This window comes from Copadichromis virginalis, linkage group LG1 (assembly GCF_057382275.1).
Source record: "Copadichromis virginalis isolate Kocher_CV1m ecotype Utaka linkage group LG1, C_Virginalis_male_GT1.1, whole genome shotgun sequence".
Classification (NCBI taxonomy): domain Eukaryota; kingdom Metazoa; phylum Chordata; class Actinopteri; order Cichliformes; family Cichlidae; genus Copadichromis; species Copadichromis virginalis.
Window position 1 is genome coordinate 10,670,336 of NC_140618.1, and position 24,158 is coordinate 10,694,493.

The 24,158-nt window shown below is 40.4% G+C and overlaps 1 protein-coding gene and 1 long non-coding RNA gene across 7 annotated transcripts; one reads left to right on the forward strand and one right to left on the reverse strand.

Moving 5' to 3' along the window:
• Nucleotides 1–7,037: 7,037 nt before the first annotated feature.
• Nucleotides 7,038–18,154, reverse strand: LOC146718333 (uncharacterized). Of its 6 annotated transcripts, none has more exons than XR_014918494.1 (3): nucleotides 16,407–18,154; nucleotides 11,567–13,419; nucleotides 7,038–10,438 (listed from the first exon to the last, which is right to left on the reverse strand). It is a non-coding gene; the product is annotated as an uncharacterized LOC146718333 (long non-coding RNA). The 6 variants fall into 6 exon arrangements; XR_014918486.1 differs by having other exon boundaries at nucleotides 11,567–13,139; nucleotides 13,238–18,154; XR_014918482.1 differs by having other exon boundaries at nucleotides 11,567–12,354; nucleotides 13,009–18,154.
• Nucleotides 18,155–18,264: 110 nt separating this feature from the next.
• Nucleotides 18,265–21,967, forward strand: irx5a (iroquois homeobox 5a). The gene is made up of 3 exons (XM_085450203.1): nucleotides 18,265–18,979; nucleotides 19,888–20,293; nucleotides 20,948–21,967. Exons 1-3 carry the CDS (start codon nucleotides 18,737–18,739, stop codon nucleotides 21,652–21,654), a joined length of 1,356 nt encoding a protein of 451 aa, XP_085306329.1. The 5' UTR covers nucleotides 18,265–18,736; the 3' UTR covers nucleotides 21,655–21,967.
• Nucleotides 21,968–24,158: the final 2,191 nt, after the last annotated feature.

A 24,158-nucleotide genomic window follows, 5' to 3' on the forward strand; every position in this document is an offset into this window, starting at 1 on the left:
TAAACATATCCTCATTTTACAGTATGGTGTACAGGGTCTGGCCTCAGCCAGACTCCTATAAGAACTGTGAATTGTATATTAGCCTCTAAAGCTGGCACTTTAATCCTATTTGCATTCATATGACTATTGCTGGATCCTGGGAGCCTTTATCCCTAGATTTGCCCATTTGTATGCCCCTGTGAGTGCAGGAACTCTATGCACAATACCAGTATCAGGATGTATCTCACATCTTTCACCCTATTTCACTCATGCAGCCACTGCCATTCACTGGTTGAAGGGGGACCAGGAGAACATATTGGAGAATGGTAAAAATAACATGGAAACTTTTGGTTGGGTAATGGACTCTCATGAACACAAATGCACACACACACACACACGCCTCTCATGCACGCATACAGAATGAGAAAAAAATGGTAAGAGAGAGAATTAAATACTCCTAGTGACTCCCTAGTGGAGAGAGCCACAGGCTTAGCTCCACGGCGGCTGGTTTGTGAATCTCTTCTCCTTAAACTGCTCTGTGCCTCTGTGCACACGTTGTGCTGGTGTGGGGGGTGGGAGGCACTTTCACCCATTTGCACATTAATAAACCTCCAGGAAAAAAATATTAAAAGCTGGGAGAATAGACAGTATTTACATGTGAAACTCCCGAGGACATCAGCGAGTTTGGCAAAGGCCACACCATGGGCCTCTGTGGTCCTGCAAATCCTTGGCTGCACACGGGGGCATGATAATGACATCCTGTGTCCAATTACTCCTGCTGCCAATAGTACTGGTCATGATGGAGAGGAACACACTATTAACCCTGTTAGCATTATCGACACAAACAGCATACCTCAAATCAGGACTCTATTAAGGTGATGGCAAAGGTGATAAAGGGGAAATCAAAGGATATAATAATAATAATGATAATAATAATAATAATAATAATAATAATAATAATAATAATAATAATAATTTTGGTCACATTTTACATTATAGTGCTGATATTTAGTCTCTCATGTGAGAAACAGTATTTGCATTTATCAATATTAATGGAAGGCTAAAAGGGCTGCAACGGTGCACAATCTGCAAATATAATGTCCCACCTTATCAATTCATAACACAGACCAGCTAAACTGTCAGAAAAATCTGAAGTCACACATAACCGAGCCCAATACCTACTATTAAGATGGCTCAACATAACAGGACGGCTGCCAATAATTGTACATAAAGATATGGGAAAGCCACAGTCCAGCTATGAATATTTCATGAATTCCAACACAAAGAGCATGCTAAAAGGATCAAAGAGAAAAACGGGAGAAGAGTCAACGTGAACATCCAAACAATATGCAAGAATCCCGACAGTATAGGTCACATGCAAAAAGACTGGGGTCACACTGAAATTGTCCATCAGTCAGACAAGCAGAACTGATTTGGATGCTAAATAATGGTTTAGATATTCAAAAATTCCATATATATGCGAAAGGCTTCAGTGCACCCTGGATCTGGCCTATCAGAGGAGTGCTCTGCCACCACACTCCCTCATGCAGACCCATGCTATGCCTCTGAGCCTATGACTAACACACACACACACTTGCAGATATGCAGACATCCAGATACATAGTTCATGTATATACACAACACACATGCACTTAGTCTCATACCTTGAGAATGACATAAAAACTGACATAAATTATACACACCATTTATGTTTCCCCCATAAAAATAAAATCAATGTATAAAACTGAAACAGGTTTTTTGATAACATCAAACAAATTACTGAAAGTTTTGTGTCAATTCTCAGATGGAAAAAAACAAACAAATATCAACTTTAAGCTAACACCCTGCAATGAGTTTATAAATGCTGAGCAATAAAACAGAGACATGCTTTGTTTTTCCGATTCATCAAAGTCTTGTTTCCATAGGGCTGCATGATGCTTATATCCTTTTAAGATTAATATAATTCTGTCTGAAACTAAGTAAAAACAGCAATTTTCACCACGAAATGTCCCTGTCCTTTGCATCCTATACATTTCAAAACCACATAATCAATGCAAAATTTATACAAGGCAGTGTCTTAAAATCACAACATGGTGCCACAATTATATTGTGATCTTCTGCTTATTCAAAGGGCCATCTTGTTGTGATTGTCATCTGCCACTTGCCATTGAAATGTGTTTTTCATGTTTCTCATCTCATTGAATGTCAAACATCTCTTATTGAGGGAGCCAAATCCATCTGATGATTTTTCCACCCCACTCAAATGGAAATGGTGCATGTGACAAAACAGTCATATTAACATAATAAAGGAATTCGCCTTACAAAAACCTCAACATCTGCCGGGTTGGAGAGAGTAATGGATAACATTTCTTTGAATCCAATTGATGGATCTGATGGCGCTTAGACAGTCATTCACATCATGATGTCTCAGGAGAGGCCAATAATAGGAACAACATGGGATTAATCTCAACACTCTTGACTCAGACGAGACAAAATATGCATGGGCCCGCAGATCTAAAAAGATGCTGTTATAAACAAATTTGTTTGAGAGTTTTCTCTTTTTTCTTTCTTTTTACACAGAGGCTTGGAGTGCATGATGCTTTGCAAAGGTATCAATAAGGCCCAAAGAAACAAATGATATAATGGGACAAAGTACCTGTGTTATGGAAATGAATTATATTTTTAAGATGAGGACACACCGTGACCCTGATGAGCAAAAGCTTTGTTCATTTTAAACTCAAATGTTCCTAAGGAAATAATCCGATACCACCCCTCACACTGCTCCTGCAACTAGCATCAACTAAGATTATAAAACTCAGTAATTTAACTTTCAAAGAAGTTCTGAATTTCTTTATACACTGTGTGTTCCTGTTAATGTGTCTATGATCAGTGCTTGCTGACTGCATGCCAGTTGTCAGGTGATTTATTTGAGTTTTTGGCAAGTAAAAGAATATATGAGTTGTATTTAAACTGGAATTAATTTCCCAAAATGCGATTTATATAATAATATAAAAGGTCCCTCGTGTTAGTTTTATATCCAAATTTAATGCAAAATTCCAAAAAGTTTGATAACAAAATAATACAAAAGCGCTCTGAAAGCACAGAGACCATCCTACTCAGTATACTTCACATTTTAAAGAAAAGGATTAGGGCGTTTGGACAAACACAGTATGTAATATGTTCTTCCTTTGATCTTGCTTTATCTCTGCACTAATTCCCATTCAAGTTTCATGAGAATAAAAAAAATACATTCTTGAGATATGCAACGTTATTGCAGGTTTTAAATGAACTCTGCCCGCATCTAATGAATTCAGCGCCAGGCGGTGGAGTTGTGGTTACAGCGCAGCCAAAGAGGACCAAATCACAGGACTGTAGGGAGTGAGAGCCAAAGTTCTCTACTTACTGCCAACTAAGATCATATTAATTATCACCAGCTGAATTTTTAATGGACTGCAGCTTTTGACCACTGTCACTTGTCTCTTTAAAACATAGATTTCTGCCATTTATCTTATTCATGTTTAAATCTGGTGACATTTCGCCTTGATGCTGTGTATTCAGAACGCCCTGACGACTTATGACAGACGGAGGAAATCAAAGTGAATAAAAGACATATTTGAAACCTGGGGATGATCTGGCCATCCGGAATGCTTACAATGACCTGAATCTGATGGACAGATAATTTCTTGTGAGCTGACCTCCAAGACAATGGTTTAATAATAAATACACTGTGTCTGAATTAAAAAGACACTGTTCTACATTTTTAATGCAAATGTATTTCTGCATGCAATTAAAAATGAATGATCACAGAGCTCATGTCTGTGGACCTGGGGCTCTTGCTCAGCTGTTTGACCATGGGGACAAGAGGGTGAGATTTCAGTAAGGACAAACTTGAAAGAAGAGAAGCCAAGAAGAGGGGAGCTTCAGGGAGAGATGGGATGCATGAGTACTGTCTAGAAAGGTTGGTATCTCTACTTTAAAGACTATCTAACCTGTACAAGTAACCATGGGAGTTTCTGGCTGGTGATTAACATGTTGGCTGGAGGTTTAAATCACTCCAGGACATAGATGGCCCACTGTTTGACTGTGTGATATACTACTTAGTGGAGCTTCTCTGATGGGAAGAACATTACTGATGAGAACTGAAAATGAGATTGCAGAGAGCAGGGGCAGGAATTAGGTCTGACCTGAATGGGTCTGGGGGTAACATGGAGGCTATCACATTAACCTGACGGGGGCTCCTTTAATAGGGTCCAGGGCTTAAACTGATATATCAATTTCCTTCCATGTGGACGACTTCAAAGGCCAGAGCTCATTCTCGCCACTTGTGCTGGCCCCCATCAATCTCTGGCTGCTGTGGGCATCATCACCTCCAAGCCTGAGACAGGCTAGGATAAAGATCAGCAGGCACCAGTCAATCTGCAGCTTTGTCCTGACTATCCAGTTGTGGTCAGAGAGAAGATAGCACCGTCAGAGTTCCAGTTATCTCATTTTTTCAGTGACTGTACACTAGCTGGTACTATTTATCAAAGTGGCAAAATCCGAAGCAACACAGTAAATTGGTTTCAACATGCAGGTCAATCAAACGCAGCACTATTCAGCTTCAGTATCACAAAATGATTGTAATTATAATCACAGCTGACAAACATTTCTCCATCTGTGTGTGCTAACGTCATAATAATTACCCTTGTCATGCTAAATGTGTAATTTGGCAACACAAATCACGGCTTTTACCTCTGCTGACAGCTAAAATGATAAAGATTCAGTAAAAGCATGGCAGAGCACCTTCCAGTTCACTTCCACTATTTGTATAGAAAGACTCCCCCATCCGACAACAGAGACACAAGAAACTCCTTTCTTTTCACTAAACTCTCTGTTCTCAGAAATCATATCAAAAAGCTTCTCTCGCAGTGCAGGCCCTCCAGGGTTCTGATGTCACTTCCACTGTAACACTCCGCTGATGACTGACATATGCTTCACATGAGTGTGAAGAGAAAAAAAAAAGGAAAACAAAAAAATCCTACACGTTACACACACACCCTTTTTGTTTTAGACGACATTTCCGACTTTACGCTAACTTGTTTTGTCAAAACAATTCCCGAAGAAATTAAACGACACATTACTCAAGTCAAACCTGAAACCTAGATCTGCCACAACAAACCTAATCCACTTTGAGCAGCCTCTGTGTTGTGGTGTCCTCGGAGTGTGTGTGTTTCTCTTGAAACATGACTTAGGTTTCAGGAAGTTTTAGGCCTGGAGTCAGTCATCAAGGTTTGCGGTGGTGGTGGTGGTTGGGGGGCACAAAAACATGGCCTCTGACGGCACTGATAATGATCATGAGCAAGTCCCTTTGAAGAACTTTCACTGAGTGTGAACGAGATGTAAAATTTGTGAATGAATTACCAAAAACAGGGGTCATGTGAGTGGAAGGAGCAAAATATACATTAAATGTTTTCTTTTATACTCAAAATTAAAATAATACACCCCCACCTGCCCCAAAAATAATACTAATAATCTCACACATATAAAATATTTTCAAGTGTAAAAACACACTCTAAAGGAGAGTCCTACAGAATTCGATGGATTGAAAGAGCTGGAAAAATTCCATATTTGTTATAGAGTTACTTTGAGCTTTCACCTTGTGATCAGAGCATCATTTAAACAAAGAACAAAAGATGGCAAATATTTGGGGAAGGAAAGAAAAAGTGGTCTGTGTAGCGAGTTGCAACAGTGAAACTGAGCGGGGCGGTGCGCGGAAAGGGCCCGCTGGTGTGGGCTACAGTTTGCAGTGCATAGCAGCCGAGATCTATGAATACAGATCAGGGGAGATGTGAGGGAATTTTACAGCAGGTATTGTCTGTCACTCACCCCGTCTGTCTATGTGATCACTGCCTCCTCGGCGGCTGTTTCATCTTCAGCTCTCTCACACTCACTCATTCTCACACACACACACACACTCCTCCCAGTGCTACCAAAGAAGACCTGGTGCTGTGGTGTGCCCTTGCCAAAAAGTGACAGGTGTTCCAATAGGAAAACCAAAAATCAAAGGCCCATGATTCCTATTATACGTTGTGATACCCTGCTTATGTCTGGGTTTGTATAAGTTACTGACATCTGGATTTGACTGAGAATATATAACCTACACGAGGCAGAGCCTGAAAAGAAAAATTAGCCGTGACGTGAAATTTCAGATATGTCACAAATCTAAATGTGATCTGTTTTTTGCATGCATAACATATTAAAGTGTTATTTATCCAAACTCTTTTTCATTCTTTTTTTTCTGTTTTCTTACAATGGGGAGAAAACGCTGCCAGTCGCGTGCCTCCATGGCCCGGAGCCCTTTAACACACACTGTGAATTATGCCTGCAGTGAACATAAACACAGATTTTACAGCAAAACAGTGTTGTATATACACACACAGACTTGAAACACCCGCTCCTTCTCTCATTTAACAGCATTACTGCTGAGATGAACCTTGCTCTATCTCGCCAACACATCATTCGCTGCCTCCCTGAAAACAAACATGTTGATAAGACGGATGAACAACGTTAAAAGTGAAACACTGAACAACAAAAAAGGCAGATTTCTCACAAGCGGTGCCACAACACACAGTCAGCTTGAACAAGTGTTTGTTTTTGCATGGGAGCGTCAGTGTTGATTTCAAGCCCGAGGAGAGCAAAAACACACATAAAGCTGCCCAACTGTTCAATCACGGTGCTCTGCAAATGGGAATGGGCCTGCAGTCTCAATTAGCTAAGTGTAGCAGGCAGCTGTTGTGTGGCCGATGGAGTGCATCGTTAATTCTGTAAATATACCTTCCCTCATCTGTCTGAGAATCACCCACTCAGGCCACATTTAGGCCAGATGAGCAACAGCTTCGCCAGTGTCTGGTAAAGTTGGCAAAAAATGCGAATGACTCAACAGAGCATGGAGAAAATTTCAATGTTTCTTTTGAGGGATCTCATTTTTCTTTTGAATAGACACAGTACAAAGTTGCCAACTTCACTACAAGGTTTCAAATGTAAAGGAAAATGAAGCAGCATTTAAAAAATAGAAGTAATTGTTGTCTGTTCATGTTCCAGTTGTAGCACCTTTTATTCAAACTGAACAACAATGTGAAAAATAAATGCTGTGCTCTTTCAGGAGCAGTGCACCATTGAAACTGATGGTTTAGCACTTGTATTGTTCCTTAAAGTTGGAGCAGAGTGGCAACAACATTCTGCCTCTTCTTTTATGGGCTATCAATAATCTTTTTCTGACACATTATTTGCTGGGTTGGAAGAAAATAGGGAGCAGCACGGTCAGTGGTTCACCACAAAGACTTCTGGGATCTGGCAAGAGCAGCGTGCGTGGGCGATGCATCCACCCTGGGACCCTGCCAGGATGTCTTTTTGACCAGGCTGCTGGAGCACTAAGGACCAGTGACAGAACTGGACGCAGCCTTTGGGGAAAACAGACAGAAGCAATTAGATGACATGACAGTTATGAAGATGATTCTTTGGCAGGTTAAGCTCAGTTTAGAGTTATTTAAAACTGTATTTTCTGGCAGAAAACTAGTGATTTAGCAGCTTGCTTTTACATTAACATCTAAGAAATTTTTGCATGATCTCATGATTCATTTTATTATGTATATGTGTGTATATATACACCTCATGAACTAACAGTTGTTCAACCTCCACCAGTATGCTCTTTTCCATTTCTTCTCATTGCTGCTATTTTTCCCTTGATGACAATATTGCTGGTGTAAAGAATTTTACACCCCCCACCAACCCCAGCACCGCTAAGGCTTTTGGGGAAATTAAATAACCTGAGGATTGAGCTACTTTAGGAAGCTCAATTAACATATTTGCCTCTAGAGGAAAATATTGCCTCAAGTTGAATGGACGGTAATTTTACGCATGGATTTTTCCATCTTAATTCTCACAGCTTTGAATAATCCGGAGAATTTGTTTTACAGAACAAGGGGTTTTAACGTTCTGCACTGAAGATGGGGTGGGTACGTTTTTTGAGAGCTGTGTGTCAAAACAAATAACACTGCATCTCAAAGGGTCATACATTCAGTTGTGTTAATTGAACATGATTCAGTGATTCAACCCAGCATTAGTACATTATAGTAAAGATGCAGCTTCCCCAGAGCGAGATGCAATTTCTCAAAAATACAGCTTGTGCTGCCCGATTGTTGTATACTGGCAGAAACCATTGTTGGCCACTATGATTTTAGACAATCTTCAAGCCTGGTTGTAATCCTGTAATCCTGCATCCCTGCACAAAAAATAATAATCCACAATATCTATATCAGTTAAGCGCACAATATGTTACATTCCAAAACTATTCATCCAAGTTTCAGAGCTTGAGCTTTTAATTATTTGTGTCTATTTCTAAATCCTCATTCACACATAACATAAGGGTCAAATTCCAATTCCAATCTTGGTTCACCTTCCATGCGTTATGTTTAAATCCCACTGTGCACAAAGATCAAACACTTAAAAAGTTGGGATAACCTTTATTACTTCTCATTAGTGGGTAACCTGATGCACGCTGACAAGCTTAACAGTTGCTGCGGTCAGCTGCTGATGCCTCCAAATGGCCTGGCCCTTTGAGAAATTGGCTGACCAGACAGTGAAGTAGTCCCTAAGTCTAGCCTAGTGTGGCTTAGCATGAACTCCATTTGCGCTGTCGCCTCTAGGCCCAAACAAAAAGGGAGTTTTAAAAATGGGCTTTAAGTCTCCAATGGCTCGGCTGACATCCACTACTACAGATCATTAAGGCTCCACAGCTTCTCCCTCTCCAGCCTCAAACACACCAGTGGAGTCATTAAATGCAATGTGTAATTAAAGTTGGAATAAACAAAGGCTTTTCTGCAGGTCTTTTATTTCTCCTTCAACCATGTGTACATCTCTCTCATTTTCACACATGCGTCCTGATTATCTCCTTCTTTTCATTCCCGTTTTTTCCCCTCTTTCTGTGTCTCAGAGTTGACATATAAGAGAGGAAATTCTCATTGGCTCCCATGGTGGTGGTAGGCATGGACGAAGGCCCTCAGCCTAATTAGAAAACTAAATACTCTGAGTAATGCCTAACCCCTGGGAATACAACTGCCATATCTCTTACACATGTGATGTGGAAGGACCCGAAATGCCACTGGGGTGTCTCGCTGAAATATCCTGTGCTGTTCCCCTTTGCACAGCTGTCCACACAGACTCATGCACTTAAGACAGGCTTGCTTTCATAGTTAAAATAGAAATTTGTGTCCTAAGTGCCGCAACACAGCTAATGTTAAATATTTAATTCCCGCGGGTGCTAATTATGGTTGAGTACTGGCAACATGGATTCCCTTTTTTCACTCCACATAACAACTGTAAAAGCAATTTAAGCATTTTTCAATTAATTAAACACATAGTCTTCCAGTAACCTCTTGTCATTTTGCCCTCCAGGACCATAGCTAATTTGTGTAGAATAGAAACTGGAAAGGGGAACGAGTGGGGGTGGGAGGAATTTTCATCTTTGCAAAATGCTCCTACAAAGGAATTAAAAGGGAAAACACACAATTTTCATGAGAGTTTAAGAAGATCACACTCTATTCTTCTCTTTCAAAAAGCCCATAGTATTGTAAGTGTAGTTTCGAATGTTATGAACCTATATCAGATGATTGTAACCACAAGCACTAGCCCCCATTATGTTATCAAAGCAGTGGAAGATAGTCTGGCCATGAAGCTAATCCCTGATGTATTTTTAGTCACAACTGACTGATGAAGTGAAATTACTACATCAGTGATAAAACGGGACTCTCTCAAAAGCTTATACAAGCAGCAACTGAGAGAGCTCTTTAAGCTTCTGCGAATCTAAATGAGCCTTTACAGCAGTGGTGAAGAATATGACAATATGGTAAAGATGACTAGTGGTGAAATTAAGATAACAATACATTATGTATCGATAATATGCTGAAAGGATCATTTCTACTATGAAGTTCAGTTTCATTGTGCCAGTGGGCCAGCTTAGAATATATAGCAATCTGATTTCATTTATTCATAAAACCTAAAAATAAATAAATAAATAAAAAAGGAGAAAATCTATCAGCATTTTTGTGATACAAAAAGTGTCTTTTTTTAAGTTCACAATGATGCCAAATAGAATTACACTTATTGTACAAAGTATGATATTCCTCTTTGTGTATATGCCATTTCGGTGCATATGCACATGTATATGAGAGCCATTAGGAGGGGCAGTGACACACCCAGCCTCTTATAAAGGCCCCTGTCACTGAAAGAGATCAGAAGCAGGCTGTGAAATCCAGCTAATAGTCATTATGGGATGCTGGTCCCTGCACACTCTGTACCTGCTTGCCAAGGCGGCTCCATCACACTTCATATTTGCATTGTGTCATCTTATCAGCATTCACCCAGACACAGGACAGATCTCATTGCAGAATGACAGCTGCATTACTAATATCAATAAATAAGACTGTGGGGAAAAAGTAGAATTAGATGTCTGTCACTCCAAACAATAAAATAAAAAATAACTAAAATAAACCACACACACACACAAATCCTACAACAGCACAAAAATTGAGATACAACCATGCAACACTAAAAATAGCTGTAAAAATAATATTTTCCCCTGATGTAAAATTTATGTCCAAAATCTTTGTAGAGGACCTCAGCATGTGGTGCCCACCCCCCTGTTCCAAGCAGCGAGGAAGAGTGAACTCTTAAGAACCCTGTGTGCTCAGTCACTTCTGGGCCCATGCAGTCAATAAGGCTATTTCTGATCTCCGGATGGCTAGGGTTTCAAAGCCTGTTTAAATGGGCTCCCACAAAGCCGGAAGCACCAACCTCAGTCTTCTCCCTTCCTGTCTTTCTCCCTCTCTTTTTCCCCCTCTCTCTCCCCCCCCCCCCCCCCCCCCCTCTTTTTCTAAATACTGAGAGGGAGCTCAGCTTGCCTTTCCCCTTGCTAAAGAGAAAGGGGAAAGAGGAGCAGGCGGGGGGTGGTGGGGGTCCTCCCCTTCCACATGCACGGTGGTGAGGAAAGACAGGGAAGCGCAGGGTCAGGGCTCCTAGTGCTAAGCTGTGAAAGGCAAACGTTTGGCAGAGTAATTACACGCCGCACTGCTCTGGGAGTGATTAGTGATAGTTGTCTGTTCAAAGTGTTTGGAGCTCACAGCCTTTATGGGCTACGCTTGCCTTCCCTTTGCTTAATGTTTAGATTGCATTTGCATCAGGAAGAGAGTTGCATGTGTCAACATAAACAGTGTGCCTATGAAGCTCACCAAGTGTGCACTTGCTTATCTTGCTTATTATATTATTATCCAGGAAAGACTGTTACATTATTGTGGCGTACAGCTCACAGTTTATCTGTGTTGCCTGAGTTATCCAGGACTGAATTATAATTTGCCATTCATAGGCCAAAAGGCTTGTGTTTTGAGCTTTTATTTATTCATTTATTTTTATTTTTTTAAACAAATAAACAAAAAATTCTGGTTGGAACCTTCTGTTAAATGTCTCAACTTGGTGCAACAAAATCCTCTGTTTTCACCAGTCAGATGATACTGAACTGCACTGCAATCAGCATGCTCAGGTGGTATAGCCCAACCTGCCGGCCTTTGATGTCCTTGCTGTGTTTATGTTCGCTAGCCATTCTGCTCCAGCACAGTTTGCAGATGTGACTGCAAGCGGTAAGGTGAGCTGCAACACTCCAGAGTAGCGTCCACTTGTAAAGCATACCCTGACAGAGGGTGTGGCAAGAGAAGAACAAATAACAGGATCAGAAGTGGAATTAGCAGTTTAATAATATTAACATCAGACATGTTTCAGTAATCATTCCAGAAAACTGAACTCATTTTTTGTCAAATGAAAGAACTGTCAGATTTAACTTATCAGTGACAGCATTGCACCCTTTCTTCAATTGCTATCATTTACTTTATTTTTAAAGTAGAAAAAAAAAGCTCTGGCTCCTGGACAGGAAATCTTTCTTTCATTTTATCCCACTGAAAATGTAACGTATACTTAGAAAGGTTTTTAATCCTACTTATATTTTTTGAGGCCTTTAAAATACCTGAACAAATCAGAATCATATTTATCAAAGGGATGATAGGTATCCTTTTTCAACACCTTCTGAACTTAATCCCAACACAGGGGCCAGCTAACAGAGGCTTGATACCTGGGTGGCAAAGAAGAGTAGAAACAAACACAGCCGTGGAAAGAAAAGGAAATACCTAAGGGACTTTCTGGGATTGGTGAAGAGGTAAGACAGTACCTGTAGTGCAATCCCTTCCAAATCTGCACCAGGTGTCAGGCATTAAGGAGAGCATCTCCGCTTTGGATTTCCACGTCTGGCTCAATAACCCAGGGCAGTGTGTCAGATGTCGGACAAAATGGTTACTTTCCAAGAAGAAGAAGAGGTAGAAGAAAAGAGAGAACTGAGGCACAGTGTGTTACAGAGGACGATTCTGCTGATTTGCATCTTATCTAACTTTTTTTCTTAAGTATATTATATACCTATATGTGGCAGTAATTTCAGGACTTTGCAATGATTCTCGTCAGTGTCTGACATTTAAATATTCAATTACGCATGGAATTTCTCTCATATCACTAAAAATGCAACGAGACAATAAAATTTGGCCAGCAGAACTGAACACTGCATTTTAATGAGTTAAGATAGATTAAGGATTATAATACACTGTTATCCCACTGAGACTTTCGGTTAACTACAAAGACAACCATGCACTGCCTATTCCCTTTGTGAAAATACAAAGAAAGATAGCTTGACATTAATATTACATTCTTAATAATGAAGACAAGTTCTAAATTGAATACCTAGCAACTTCTCAATTTAAAGCAAGTAAGCATTTTGCAAGTGCAATTGTCCTGAAACAAAACAGTGACAGCAGACTTCTTAAGTACCAAGAGAGCGAGAGCAACATAGAGCCATGTTGGCATTGTTGTTTCCGCAGATTATACATGACACACCGAATAAAAGGGACTGATTGTAAGATGTTTAAATGTATCAGAGGCATGGGAGAGGAAACTTAATACCTCAGCATTGGGAGATGGAGAATGCGACCGGGCACGTGCGGAATGCAGAGTGGCAGGAGGAAAGCAGCAATCTAAATTTCTAATGCTGAGGATGTTTCCCATTCCGTGTTTATGAAACATGGCTACCGGGACTACAAAGGTAAGAGGATACAGCATCAAAGCCTGCCCTGACAAAAACAAAAAAGCAACAATGCTGCAGTGGAATGCATGACAGAACATAATACTCCACCTCCTCCTTCTCCTCTCCCCTAAGCAGTCTCATTTGATTACAGTGTAGCAGGCCCCAAATCAACCTCTTAGTCCCAGTTCTCACTCCCCGCTGGTGCTGTGAGTAGGAGGTAGAACACAACTTGCCAAAGTGGCTGGGAAGGAGATGAGGAGAGGTGATGTCGTGGAGGAGAATCTCTCATTCTGAGAACAAAAGAACACGGCAACGGGTAAGCCAAGGTGTCCGCGGCAGGGGTGGAAAGTGGCTGTCATCTCGAGTGTGGTGACTGAGGCAGAGACTGCATGTCTGATGACGACGAGGCAATGTATCGTTTACAGGCTCCCTCAGCAGAAGCCCCTTGCATGTCCGTCTCCAGCCACAGAGTTCGCCCTCTACTTAAAGCAACAAGAGTCTGGCTCAGCATTACAAGCCTATTAAAAGATACTTTTAATTATGCCCTGCTCTCCCGGGATCACTTCTTCCATGAACTCTGTGTTTCTTTGGCATGTGCACTTAGGAATGGCATAACCAGAAGCACGTGTTGTTTTCTCCCTCCAATTAAAGGGCATGTTGACAGATTAAGGCTGCTTCTGGTTTGTGCTCCACTAACGCGTTTAGGGAAGATGATGAACGTGGAGGGGGGAGGATGGGGGCTTGAAGAGAGAGAAAGAGAAAGACAGATAGAGAGAGAGGAACTGATATAAGAGAAAAGGAGAGAAAGAACATGCACATGAACCCTGAGGGATTAATGTGTTTACATTACCTGGGCTGTGATCTATCACCAACCTCGTCAACTTCTATTATGCATCACATACATAAGCAAGCAACAGACCTGGGAGCCCCTGCAACTCACTCATACTATTTCAATTGGATTAAGTCAGTGCAAATATCTAGGGCACAGCTCCCACACTGTGGTTTTAGCATTCTAGTTGTCATTTGATTTGTATGTTGTATCAGTTTACCTTTGTAAAGGTGACACAGAAATGCCTCCTACATGTCTCCAGAGCTTTTAAGTAACATGAGTCTTGGATTATTGCCATATGGCACCTATAGTACCTTCACCATAAACATGCTATTTAGCCATAGATCTGATAAGAAGCGAGTCAAGTATGGACACTCTCAGATCATGAATCAAAATACACAGGAAAAGTTGAATGTTGAGTGTGTTGATTCACCATCTGAATGAGGTGTATTTAGTCCCAGCTGTGCATGCAGGTCTGCAAAAAATTCAGTTGGAGAGGTTCAGCATCACTGCAGTGAAGTCTGCAACAGGGCTCATATTCACACTCAGGCTTCATTATATCCAATCAATATTCATTTACTCACTGAGCCTATTGACTCATTTCTGAAGTAATACTTCAGGTCATTCGTCTTGTCATGGAACAGGGGGAATTATCTCTTTTATACCAACCCCCATTTGGAGAACGAAGTATGGGTTGAGTCTGGATACACCCTATGGATACAACTGTAAATAAATATTTTTGATAAAACACAGAAAAATCAATGGGTGCTTCCTGTGATCCATCTCAAGCGAATCAATCATCATCTGCGCAGCTGGCAGTGTATTGCAGGAGGATGGCGTGGCAGTGAGAGAGGGGTGTAATCTTCGTCTGATATCTCTCATTTTGGAATCGCTTCCCATAATAGGGTCATCATTTCATCACTTAGCCAATCCAGAGGCCTGCCATTCAGCCTTGCGGGGATCGTGGGGAGTAGGGAGAAGTGGGGGGAGCTGATATACCCCATCAGGAGGAAACCGAAGACACACACACACTCTCACTCCATACATCTTCATTCAGGTCAATAAAAGAAAAAGAGATCACAAGAACAGAAAGGAGATCAAAAAATAGATTCTCTCCCCTGAAAGCCATATTATTGTGCTTCATGTAAATTGTATGATTATTAAAGTCAAATCAACCCATCGAATCATGGGCATCAGTTTGTGTGAGGAAAAGTGGTGATACTAAGTAAAACATTAAGGGATTCTATCTCGAATAAAAAACCCGGGAATAGCAGCAATGCAGCATATTTAAAGACTATAAGAGAGTTAAAAAACTGATAAATTATTACAGTCAGTTCTGTGTTTATACACAGAACTGACTTTTTGAGTATATATCCACCTGTGTTTTTTAATTATCGTTTCAAAATGTGAAAAAGGTTATTTAACTTAAGGTGTATTTGCAAGTGTGCTTGTGTGTTTGAAGGTTAGGGTGCATTTCACTGACTGCTTGGTGACTTCATCAACATGGATCTGGGATTCAAAAACAAAAACAAAGAGTCAATTATTATTTTTTTAATTCATTTAGGAAAAATAACACCAAGAACAGCAACTTTTTAAGAGTGAATTGGGCATTAAAAAAAGCAATAACAATTTTAGTCATGTTTATCACTTATATAACACTTTAAGAAATATGGAAATTTACAGCTCTATAATGCAAAACTAATAATAGCCAATCAAATGCTAGTTGTTTAGTCGAGAGCTAGTGCACATATGTTTAATCATTTAACAACCCTCCCTTTTGAAAAAAAAAAAAGAAAAAAAAAAAAGCAAGGTCAAAAATAAATTACATCCATTATTTGCAGCAGATCTCCCCACAGCATTTGGAGCGAAAACTGTTTTGAATTTCAATTGGCTTCCAAGTGGCAAAAGCCCTCAGCTAATACATCAAAGAAAAATTGGTGTCAACTAATCGGTTTAGGACACAGATTTAGAATGGTTAAAAATCCCATGAATACTTCAAGCATTTTTCTGTATACCACTAAAGGCTTGGGAGCAGTACAGCTGACCTTGTGCGCTCCAGAAACCTGTCTGCCACTCGACATTAACTGACTGTTTAACGCACCCAGCCACGCAATTAGTCCGCCACAACGCATAATGTTGTGTAATAATAGCTTCTATATCCAATTTAGATTACGCTTGCTCCCTCAGGCATTTTAAGTGGCATGCATCATCTTTCATTCAATTCTTCTTTGCCACTTAAAAACGTTTCCATGCGTCAAAACGGAGGCAGTTCACTCAGGGGGGAAAGAGGAAGAAGAAGTGATAGCGAATAGGAAGAGACACAGTCAGATAATATCAGAATAATTAAAATATAAATGAAGATTAAACCCAGAATATTGCGAACATTTGCGTAGTTCAAATACCTTTTCGCATTAAAAAACACACACAAATGAACAAAACTGTACTCACCTATACCTCCTCCTTTATCGGAGCAGTGCTGAGAGGCGGTAGCAGTTGCCATAACCCTACTCCTATTATAGGCTCCGTGATCTCAAATTATGGGTCCTCCTCCTACTTCAGAGAGCAACTCTGAACCAGAACGCATTAAGGAGGACACATGACACAGACCCTTCATCCTAGGCCCTCAAAACTTTTTCCCCCCTATATATTATGAAATAAATAGATAAGTAAATATTTCGGGATGAAACAACCCACAAGGCACAATATTCCAGTTATGTGAATTTTATAGCTCGTGGCACACAATCACTCCACTATTAAATACATTTACGTCTCTAATAAGGAGGCTGTTTAACACTGCTGCTTTATTTTAACTTTAACGTAAATTAAAAAACGAATACATATATATATGTATATTAGTACCATCTGTTATTATGAGAAAAGTTTCAATAATTACTTGAGTGTCTAATCACTACAGGGCGCTGTGAAACTAGGGCTCATGGTATCACTGTCATCTGATTAGGCTATACTGTAGGATCGCTTTGTGCATCCATCTTTCTCTTTTTCCCCTCTTTCTCTCCCTCGTAAGTCTGAGTCTTCTCCCACTGTACCACCGTCATCATTCTTTGCTCTCTAGAGGTTTTCGGAACGTAAGAAACACGTGACAATATGTGCACACACACTCTTTAGCAGCGCCTACAGCGATCCCTTTCGGCTTATCTGAGACTTGAACTGGAAAGTCACCAGAATGAGAATGGGCTTTTAGATGTTTGAAACATACTAAACAAAATAATAAAATTCAGCTCATATTTTGAATCCAAGTTAGTATTCCATACTTGTGAAAGAACGACATTTATGTCCCAATAATAATTATAATAATAATAATGACCGTTATTTATTATGTTTAATAATGATGCCTGGACTTATCTTTATTAAATGTATTTAAATATATTTAGCTAATTAACGATAAAAGCGGTACATTTAACACCGTTTATCTGTTTTCAGGAACAGAAATGCATCTACAGGGATCAAATGAGTTTGTCCGGTGAGATTCGGTGCACTTGGCACTGTTCTGCCCTGGTTTGAAGGTTCATGAGTTTCTGGCAGTGTAGCTTATCCGACTGGTTCATTTCAGGATAATTTGCAAAAAAATACAATAAAATAAGCAAATAGCCGTGATCACGGAGTGGACGACCATGCGTTCACAATTAAAACATAAAACCGTCGACATGATAAAAAATAATAATAATTCTCACCTACAAAACTATTCTCACACAGTTGTCGCTCGAGGACAATTTGCGCCATCTTACTTTTACTTTTGTCACAGGCTATACTGTCTTACCAATGCAACAATCGTCGTGCGTTAGAAAGTCGACTTGCACAACTGTAGTAATCCATTTGAAACCCCAACTGCCGATTTTAATGCAAGGCGCACGGAGATCGCGTGGCGTCAGTCTGTTGGTTTAACGCAAATATGTGAAATGAGGACGTTTTTAAGCACAAAGAAAGAATAACAAAAAAGAGAGCACTGCGGTGGACCGTCTTTTTTAATTCCTGCCGGTATCTTGCGAGCCCATATCCTGGCATACAACAGCCGACTTGTTATTGATCAAGTGTGAAAGTGACGGCTTCCTATTTGGAAGAAAAAGAAGAAAGTTGGGAGTTGACAGACTCGCATGGTGTCGCCATCCAAAGGGGGGGCTGCAAGGCGCACTTACAGCAACAAGCCTTGTTAAAGAAGAAAAAATAGAGAAATAGAGAATGAGAAGGGTTGTTAGTTAATGCAACGGAAAGGAGGGGGTGTTAGAGAGAAGAGAGAGAGGGAGAGAGAGAGAGAGAGAGAGAGAGACCATGGGTTTGGGCAGAGTTGTGGTTACCCAGCATAAGCTTGCCTTTTCCTTCTGTGACTACACCCCGAGAGGAGGAGCGTAGAGTGCAGCGTAGTAGGCGTCAGGATCCTCAATTTCCAACTTAGCATCTTGGCAGGACATTTTCCCAAGCAAAGCCCCCGTCCGACTGGCAAAGAAAAAAATAATAATAAAAACTTCTGCATGGGCATGAGAGCGAGGATTCAACTCCGATAAGGGAGCAGCAGAAAACAAAACAAGACCAAACCTCCGGCGGACAGTGGCTGACTGGCTGACTGGCAGCGACCAAAAAATCCACCCAATATCCAAGCTTATTTTCATCTAAAAAATTACTTTTTGCCTTGACAATTGCCATTTAGAAGGGGGGAGACAGCGGGCTGCAGATACAGCTCTATGCGCTCCGACATCAGCGCATGAGAAAATAAAGGGGGGAAAGTGCACAAGTTAAGTGGCTTATACTCTCCAGACTCCAGCATGGCATATCCTCAGGGCTACTTGTACCAGCCGTCCGCTTCATTAGCCCTGTATTCGTGCCCCGCGTACAGCACCAGTGTTATATCGGGACCCAGAACCGAGGAACTTGGGAGATCCTCTTCGGGATCTGCGTTTGCGCCATATGCCGGATCTACCGCGTTCACCAGCGCCTCGCCAGGCTACAACTCCCACTTGCCATATAATGCAGACGCGGCGGCAGCTGCCACGTTCACCTCATATGTGGTGAGTACACTAAAGGTGATTATTCAGTCTAATAGGTAGCAAAAGCGAGGGGAATTAACTCGTTATAGAACCCTTAGGTGTGTGTTGCGCAGTCGGAATCAAGCCATTGAGAAGAAATGTGCGTCACAGAAAAGTACGTGGATAGAAAAGTAGAGATTTTCATGTCCAGAAAAGATACTCCTGAGTAAATGTAACTAATCTAAAAAAGGTCGTGTACTGTTGTGGCTTTGAAATTAATAGTCGTTTTTAATAGATTAGACAATGTCTTGCCGAAGCTTCTAAGCTCCTGACCGAACGAAACGGACGGCAGCTTACATCGCTGCGTTTCTTTCTTGTAAGTCCATTAGTTGGTCCAAATATAAAACTTAAATAGTAAAACTAAAAAGGCTGAAAACAATTTTATTTAATTGTCTCCTATTCCCTGTGAGCGATCTCTTACCACGTAAGTAATTCATATTTGTTTTATAGGCCCATTTGCTACTGCTTAAAGATTGATCGCTGTTTAACAGGCAAGGAAAAAGAATAATGTTTTTATGTTATTCTATTTGGAAAATGTTCTATTTCAGTAGCAACAGCAATAATCACATCGCGTTAACGTGAAGAAAACAAAAATTAAAATAGAATAAAAATAAGTAAATAAATAACACCGAAGCACGAATCCCATTTCAAATATCCAATTAAGTTCAAAACCATTCCATAAACATTGACTCCATACTCGAACCGCTGGATTAAAGCCAGTGCACCCTTGCAAGATTACGAGTATGTGCTTGCGTGACCATTCGTACGCGTGTTTATGTGTGGAGTCGTGCACGTGTGTTTACGTTTGTGTGCCGCAAGTCCTTCTAAGTATTTTGCAGCAGTTTAAAGAATAACAGAACTTTTGCACACTTTCTCGTTTTTTATTACAGAGTTCTCCCTATGACCACACTACGGGCATGGCGGGCTCAATAGGATACCATCCTTACGCAGCACCCTTGGGCACCTACCCTTACGGTGATCCAGCATACCGTAAAAATGCAACCCGGGACGCCACCGCCACCCTGAAGGCCTGGCTCAACGAGCACCGCAAAAATCCCTATCCTACCAAGGGCGAAAAGATAATGCTGGCTATCATCACCAAAATGACCCTCACCCAGGTGTCAACCTGGTTCGCCAACGCCAGGAGGAGGCTAAAGAAGGAGAACAAAATGACCTGGACTCCTCGGAACCGGAGCGAGGACGAGGAGGAGGACGAAAATATCGACCTGGAGAAAAACGACGACGACGAGCCAAACAAGCCCACAGATAAGGGAGACTCCACAGACACGGAAGCAGGTCGGTGGTGCAGAAAAAAAAGGGGGCAAAAAAAAAATCATCAATTTTTCATCGCAGTCTTTCCACTCAGGGTGCAAAATTGATTGCTGGTTAATGGTTGTATATTATTTATAATGGGACAATTGCTTTAAATAATAATCACCTTGAACTCCCCTCGTTTGACTTCTCAGTGGCTGAAATTGCTGGTGACGCAAAGTATTTAGCAGTCAATTTATCTTTAACTGCATAATAAGGCTGCAGCCGGTGAATTGAGCTGGTATTCGGCTACAGTTGTACAAACGCTTCTTATCATCGCAAAAGCTATTTTGATACTTGAAATACATTTAATCGGTGTAGTGAATGCTCAGACTTTAATAAACTCATAAGTCATAATTATGGGGGGGAGTTCATTTTCCTTTTTAGGCTTTTACATGTTTATGAGAACATTTTATAGCACAATTATAATTTGCAAGAGAAACGTGCAAAGGTACCCAAATATTTTTTTGCACACCCACTTTCAGTTTGCATCTGTGTTTAATTGCTTGATAATCATCTGAAACACATGCTAGAGTTTTACGAACATTTTAATGCTTATTTGGAAGTAACTGTGGTCTCCTTGTGTGTGTGTGTGTGTGTGTGTGTGTGTGCGTGTGTGTGTATGTGTGTGTGCTTTAGATCACAAACTTCTTAACCCAGGGGACATAGGCTGTGACAGATTTAAAGAAGAAAACCATAGCAAAGACACGGATCACCTTCTGAGTGACACGGAGTTAAAAGACCAGGAGGAGCGGACTACAGAGTTGTTGCCGGATTCTGCGAAACCAACCACGTCGTCTCCTTCAGCGATGCCCCGGGGGAACCAGCTTGCGCAACAAGACAAGCCGTCAGATTTGAGCCATGCATCGAGTACGGTCACCAGCAACGTGACCTCTGTTATCCACTCGCCCCCCTCTGCTCCTAAACCCAAACTCTGGTCCCTTGCGGAAATCGCCACGTCCTCAGACAGGTGTAAGGGCAGCGGCGAGGTGTCACAGTCTTGCCCTGGTTTGGGTCAGAGCACTGTAATAGGCACTAGCGCTTCTCCATCACGATCATCCCCTCAGTGCCCGCTCCCCAACAGCACAGTCCTATCCAGGCCTCTGTACTACACCTCCGCTTTCTACCCTGGCTACACGAACTATGGTGGCAGTTTTGGACACCTTCACAGTAACCACGGCTCGGTAACCACGGGCTCCACGGCACATTTCAATGGATTAAACCAGACTGTGTTAAATAGAGCTGAGGCTTTGGTAAGGGAGAGCCAGAAAGTCAGAGGCCAAACGCAGGTAGATCTTTGTAAAGAATCCCCTTATGAACTAAAGAAAGGTATGTCGAACATTTAATACCTGAATATTTTCCACTCACTACGGACATTTATTTATTTTGGTTGCATTAAAAAAAAAGATAAGAAAAAAGAGCAACGGTGAAGCAAATTCTGAGAACAGTTATTTTCTGAGTAAATGCTTATCCTCGTTTTTTTTTTTAAAGTTTTGAATGGTTAATCTTAAAATGTAACAAGAATGGTCTTAATCGCTGCAGCCGCCTGAGTCTATTTGTATTAAAGACTAACATGTATATTTAATGTAGCATTTTTGTATTTAAAATGGACAACACACTATCTTTGAAGTAAATTATGGATAAAAAATATATATATATTTGTGCAGCGATTATTTTGGGGGGGGGGGGGGGGGTGCAGTTGGTAATCCCTGATACGTGTCTAAAATGCTTAACTGTCAGTTAATCTATGCGAAGATATAATTCAATTTATCACCGTGACAGATGTTTCAACGGTAATTATTAAAAAAAAAAAACATGGCAATGAGAACTCTGGCGAACTTGAAACAAAAAAGGGGCCTGCAAAAAAAGAAGAAAAAAAAGAAAAAGGAAAAAAAAAAACGATGTTGGAATATCTGACATAAAGAGCCGTTGTATTTTGGCACATTTTCATAGAGTTTCAACGAATGAAAAAAAAGAACGATTCGAGCAAAACACTTACAGTTTAATCTGAGACTTGTGTCTTTTTTTCTTTTCTTGGAAATGCTCACAAGGCCTCATTTTTTCCCCTTTTTTTGAGCAGACTTCTAAATGTGGACATTGATATATAATAACAATACCAAGGACCACTCATTTAACCCAATTACCTCCCGTGTTTTATGCAGAGCAATCAGGTGGTGAACTCCGTAATGAGCTCGATTTTATGCCAAATTTAGACCTCATTGCTATTTTCCAAAGGCGTGGCAAAGCTGTTAAAAGGGACGCGGCGATGCATTTAGAACATACTGCCCTATTATATATCATTAATGGAGAGCCTCTTTAATAGCGCGTTAGATGTGAAACATTAGTTTGAAGTAAAGCGAGAATGCTGTCATGCACACAGCAGATGCAGAAGGATATTATGATAGCGTGTAGCCTGTAGCAAGGCACTGCTCGCTAACTCTTCCAACTTCTGCAGGTAGGTGTCACACTTGCTCCTAATTTCAGGGGGGACTCGGCTAATCCGTCACAGAGACCCATCCCCGATCAAATGGCCTGATGGAAGAAAAAAAAGGAAAAGAAAAAAGAAAGGGGAAAAAAAGAAGTGAAGCCAATGGCCACATACAATTGTCACAGTTATTATAAGGATTATAGCTAATTTGAAGGAAATTTGGCAAGCGGCTATACAAAAAATAACAATGACAACAACAACAACAACAACAATAATAATACATGCATACATACCTAAACGACATTAAGAACACAAATGAAAAAAAAATTACTTTTATAAAATGCAATACAATTTTTTCAAACATTTTTTTAATTTTTTGAAATCAAAGATGGAACTGTGTAGAAGAAAAAAAATAACTTAATAAGAAGGAAAAAGTTATTTTTTTGTGATGATGATTATATCATTATTATTATTACTAATATTATTATTATTGTCATGTATTGGAACGGTTCTATACCAAACATAAGAAGGCCCTATTTCATATATGTATAATATATGTATAATTACCTTTATTATCATTATTATTGGGGATACTGTTGACCTCTAATAGGGTGGGACAGGCTGCTCTTGTTTATGGCTGCCATTAATCGCTATAGTTTACTTTCCCCTTCTTCAGTTTGAAATCTCCCCTGAGGTTTATATAATTCCCTTAGCCTTAATGTCCTCTATTCGGGCCTTCTATTTTTAATCTGACAGAGTGTGTGTGAACAGTGATTGCGACACATCAGCCGGATAAATAGCATAATTAGGTTTTTTTTTTCCTCTATCTCTTTGCTGACCCCAGGAGGACTGGACTGTCCCATGCAATGTCCCCTAAGAGAGTAGTAGAGTTTTATTAGAAATTGCGCCGTTTTCTCAGATTTGACTGAATCTGACTGAAATGTTTCAGGGGGAAAATATAAACAGTATTTCTGCGGCATAAAAAATATCTGTGCAGATAGGTAAATACTTTAAGATTATGCAAGATGCAAGTTTGTAAATATATATATATATATATATATATATATATATATATATATATATATAGATATATATATATATGCGTGTTTTTGGGTGTAACCAACGTCTGTGATGACGCTATACACGTATATATATGCAATCAATTATGACTGGTGAAGGAAGAGCACAGAATTTACAGCCATTCATCAGAGGCATGGCAGCCTAGAAGGATAGGCTCTGCAACTTTGCCTGGCTTACCCCTCTACTTGAATGGCGTGTCGGTTCATTGTTGGAATTGCTACAATGTGAGAATACTAAGCAGGGGTGAAACCATTCCCACGTGTGAAAATGGGGAAAATAATCCGACAGGAGAAGAAACACGGGAGAAAGAGCTGGATAAGGTCTTTGCAGTCACACCGACTT

What these genes read in the sequence shown, in the direction of transcription:
- irx5a (XM_085450203.1), top strand. Translation starts at nt 18,737, where the DNA reads ATGGCATATCCTCAGGGCTACTTGTACCAGCCGTCCGCTTCATTAGCC. An exon ending in CCACGTTCACCTCATATGTG is followed by an intron (nt 18,980 to 19,887) that starts GTGAGTACACTA and finishes TTTTTATTACAG; the next exon opens with AGTTCTCCCTATGACCACAC. An exon ending in CTCCACAGACACGGAAGCAG is followed by an intron (nt 20,294 to 20,947) that starts GTCGGTGGTGCA and finishes TGTGTGCTTTAG; the next exon opens with ATCACAAACTTCTTAACCCA.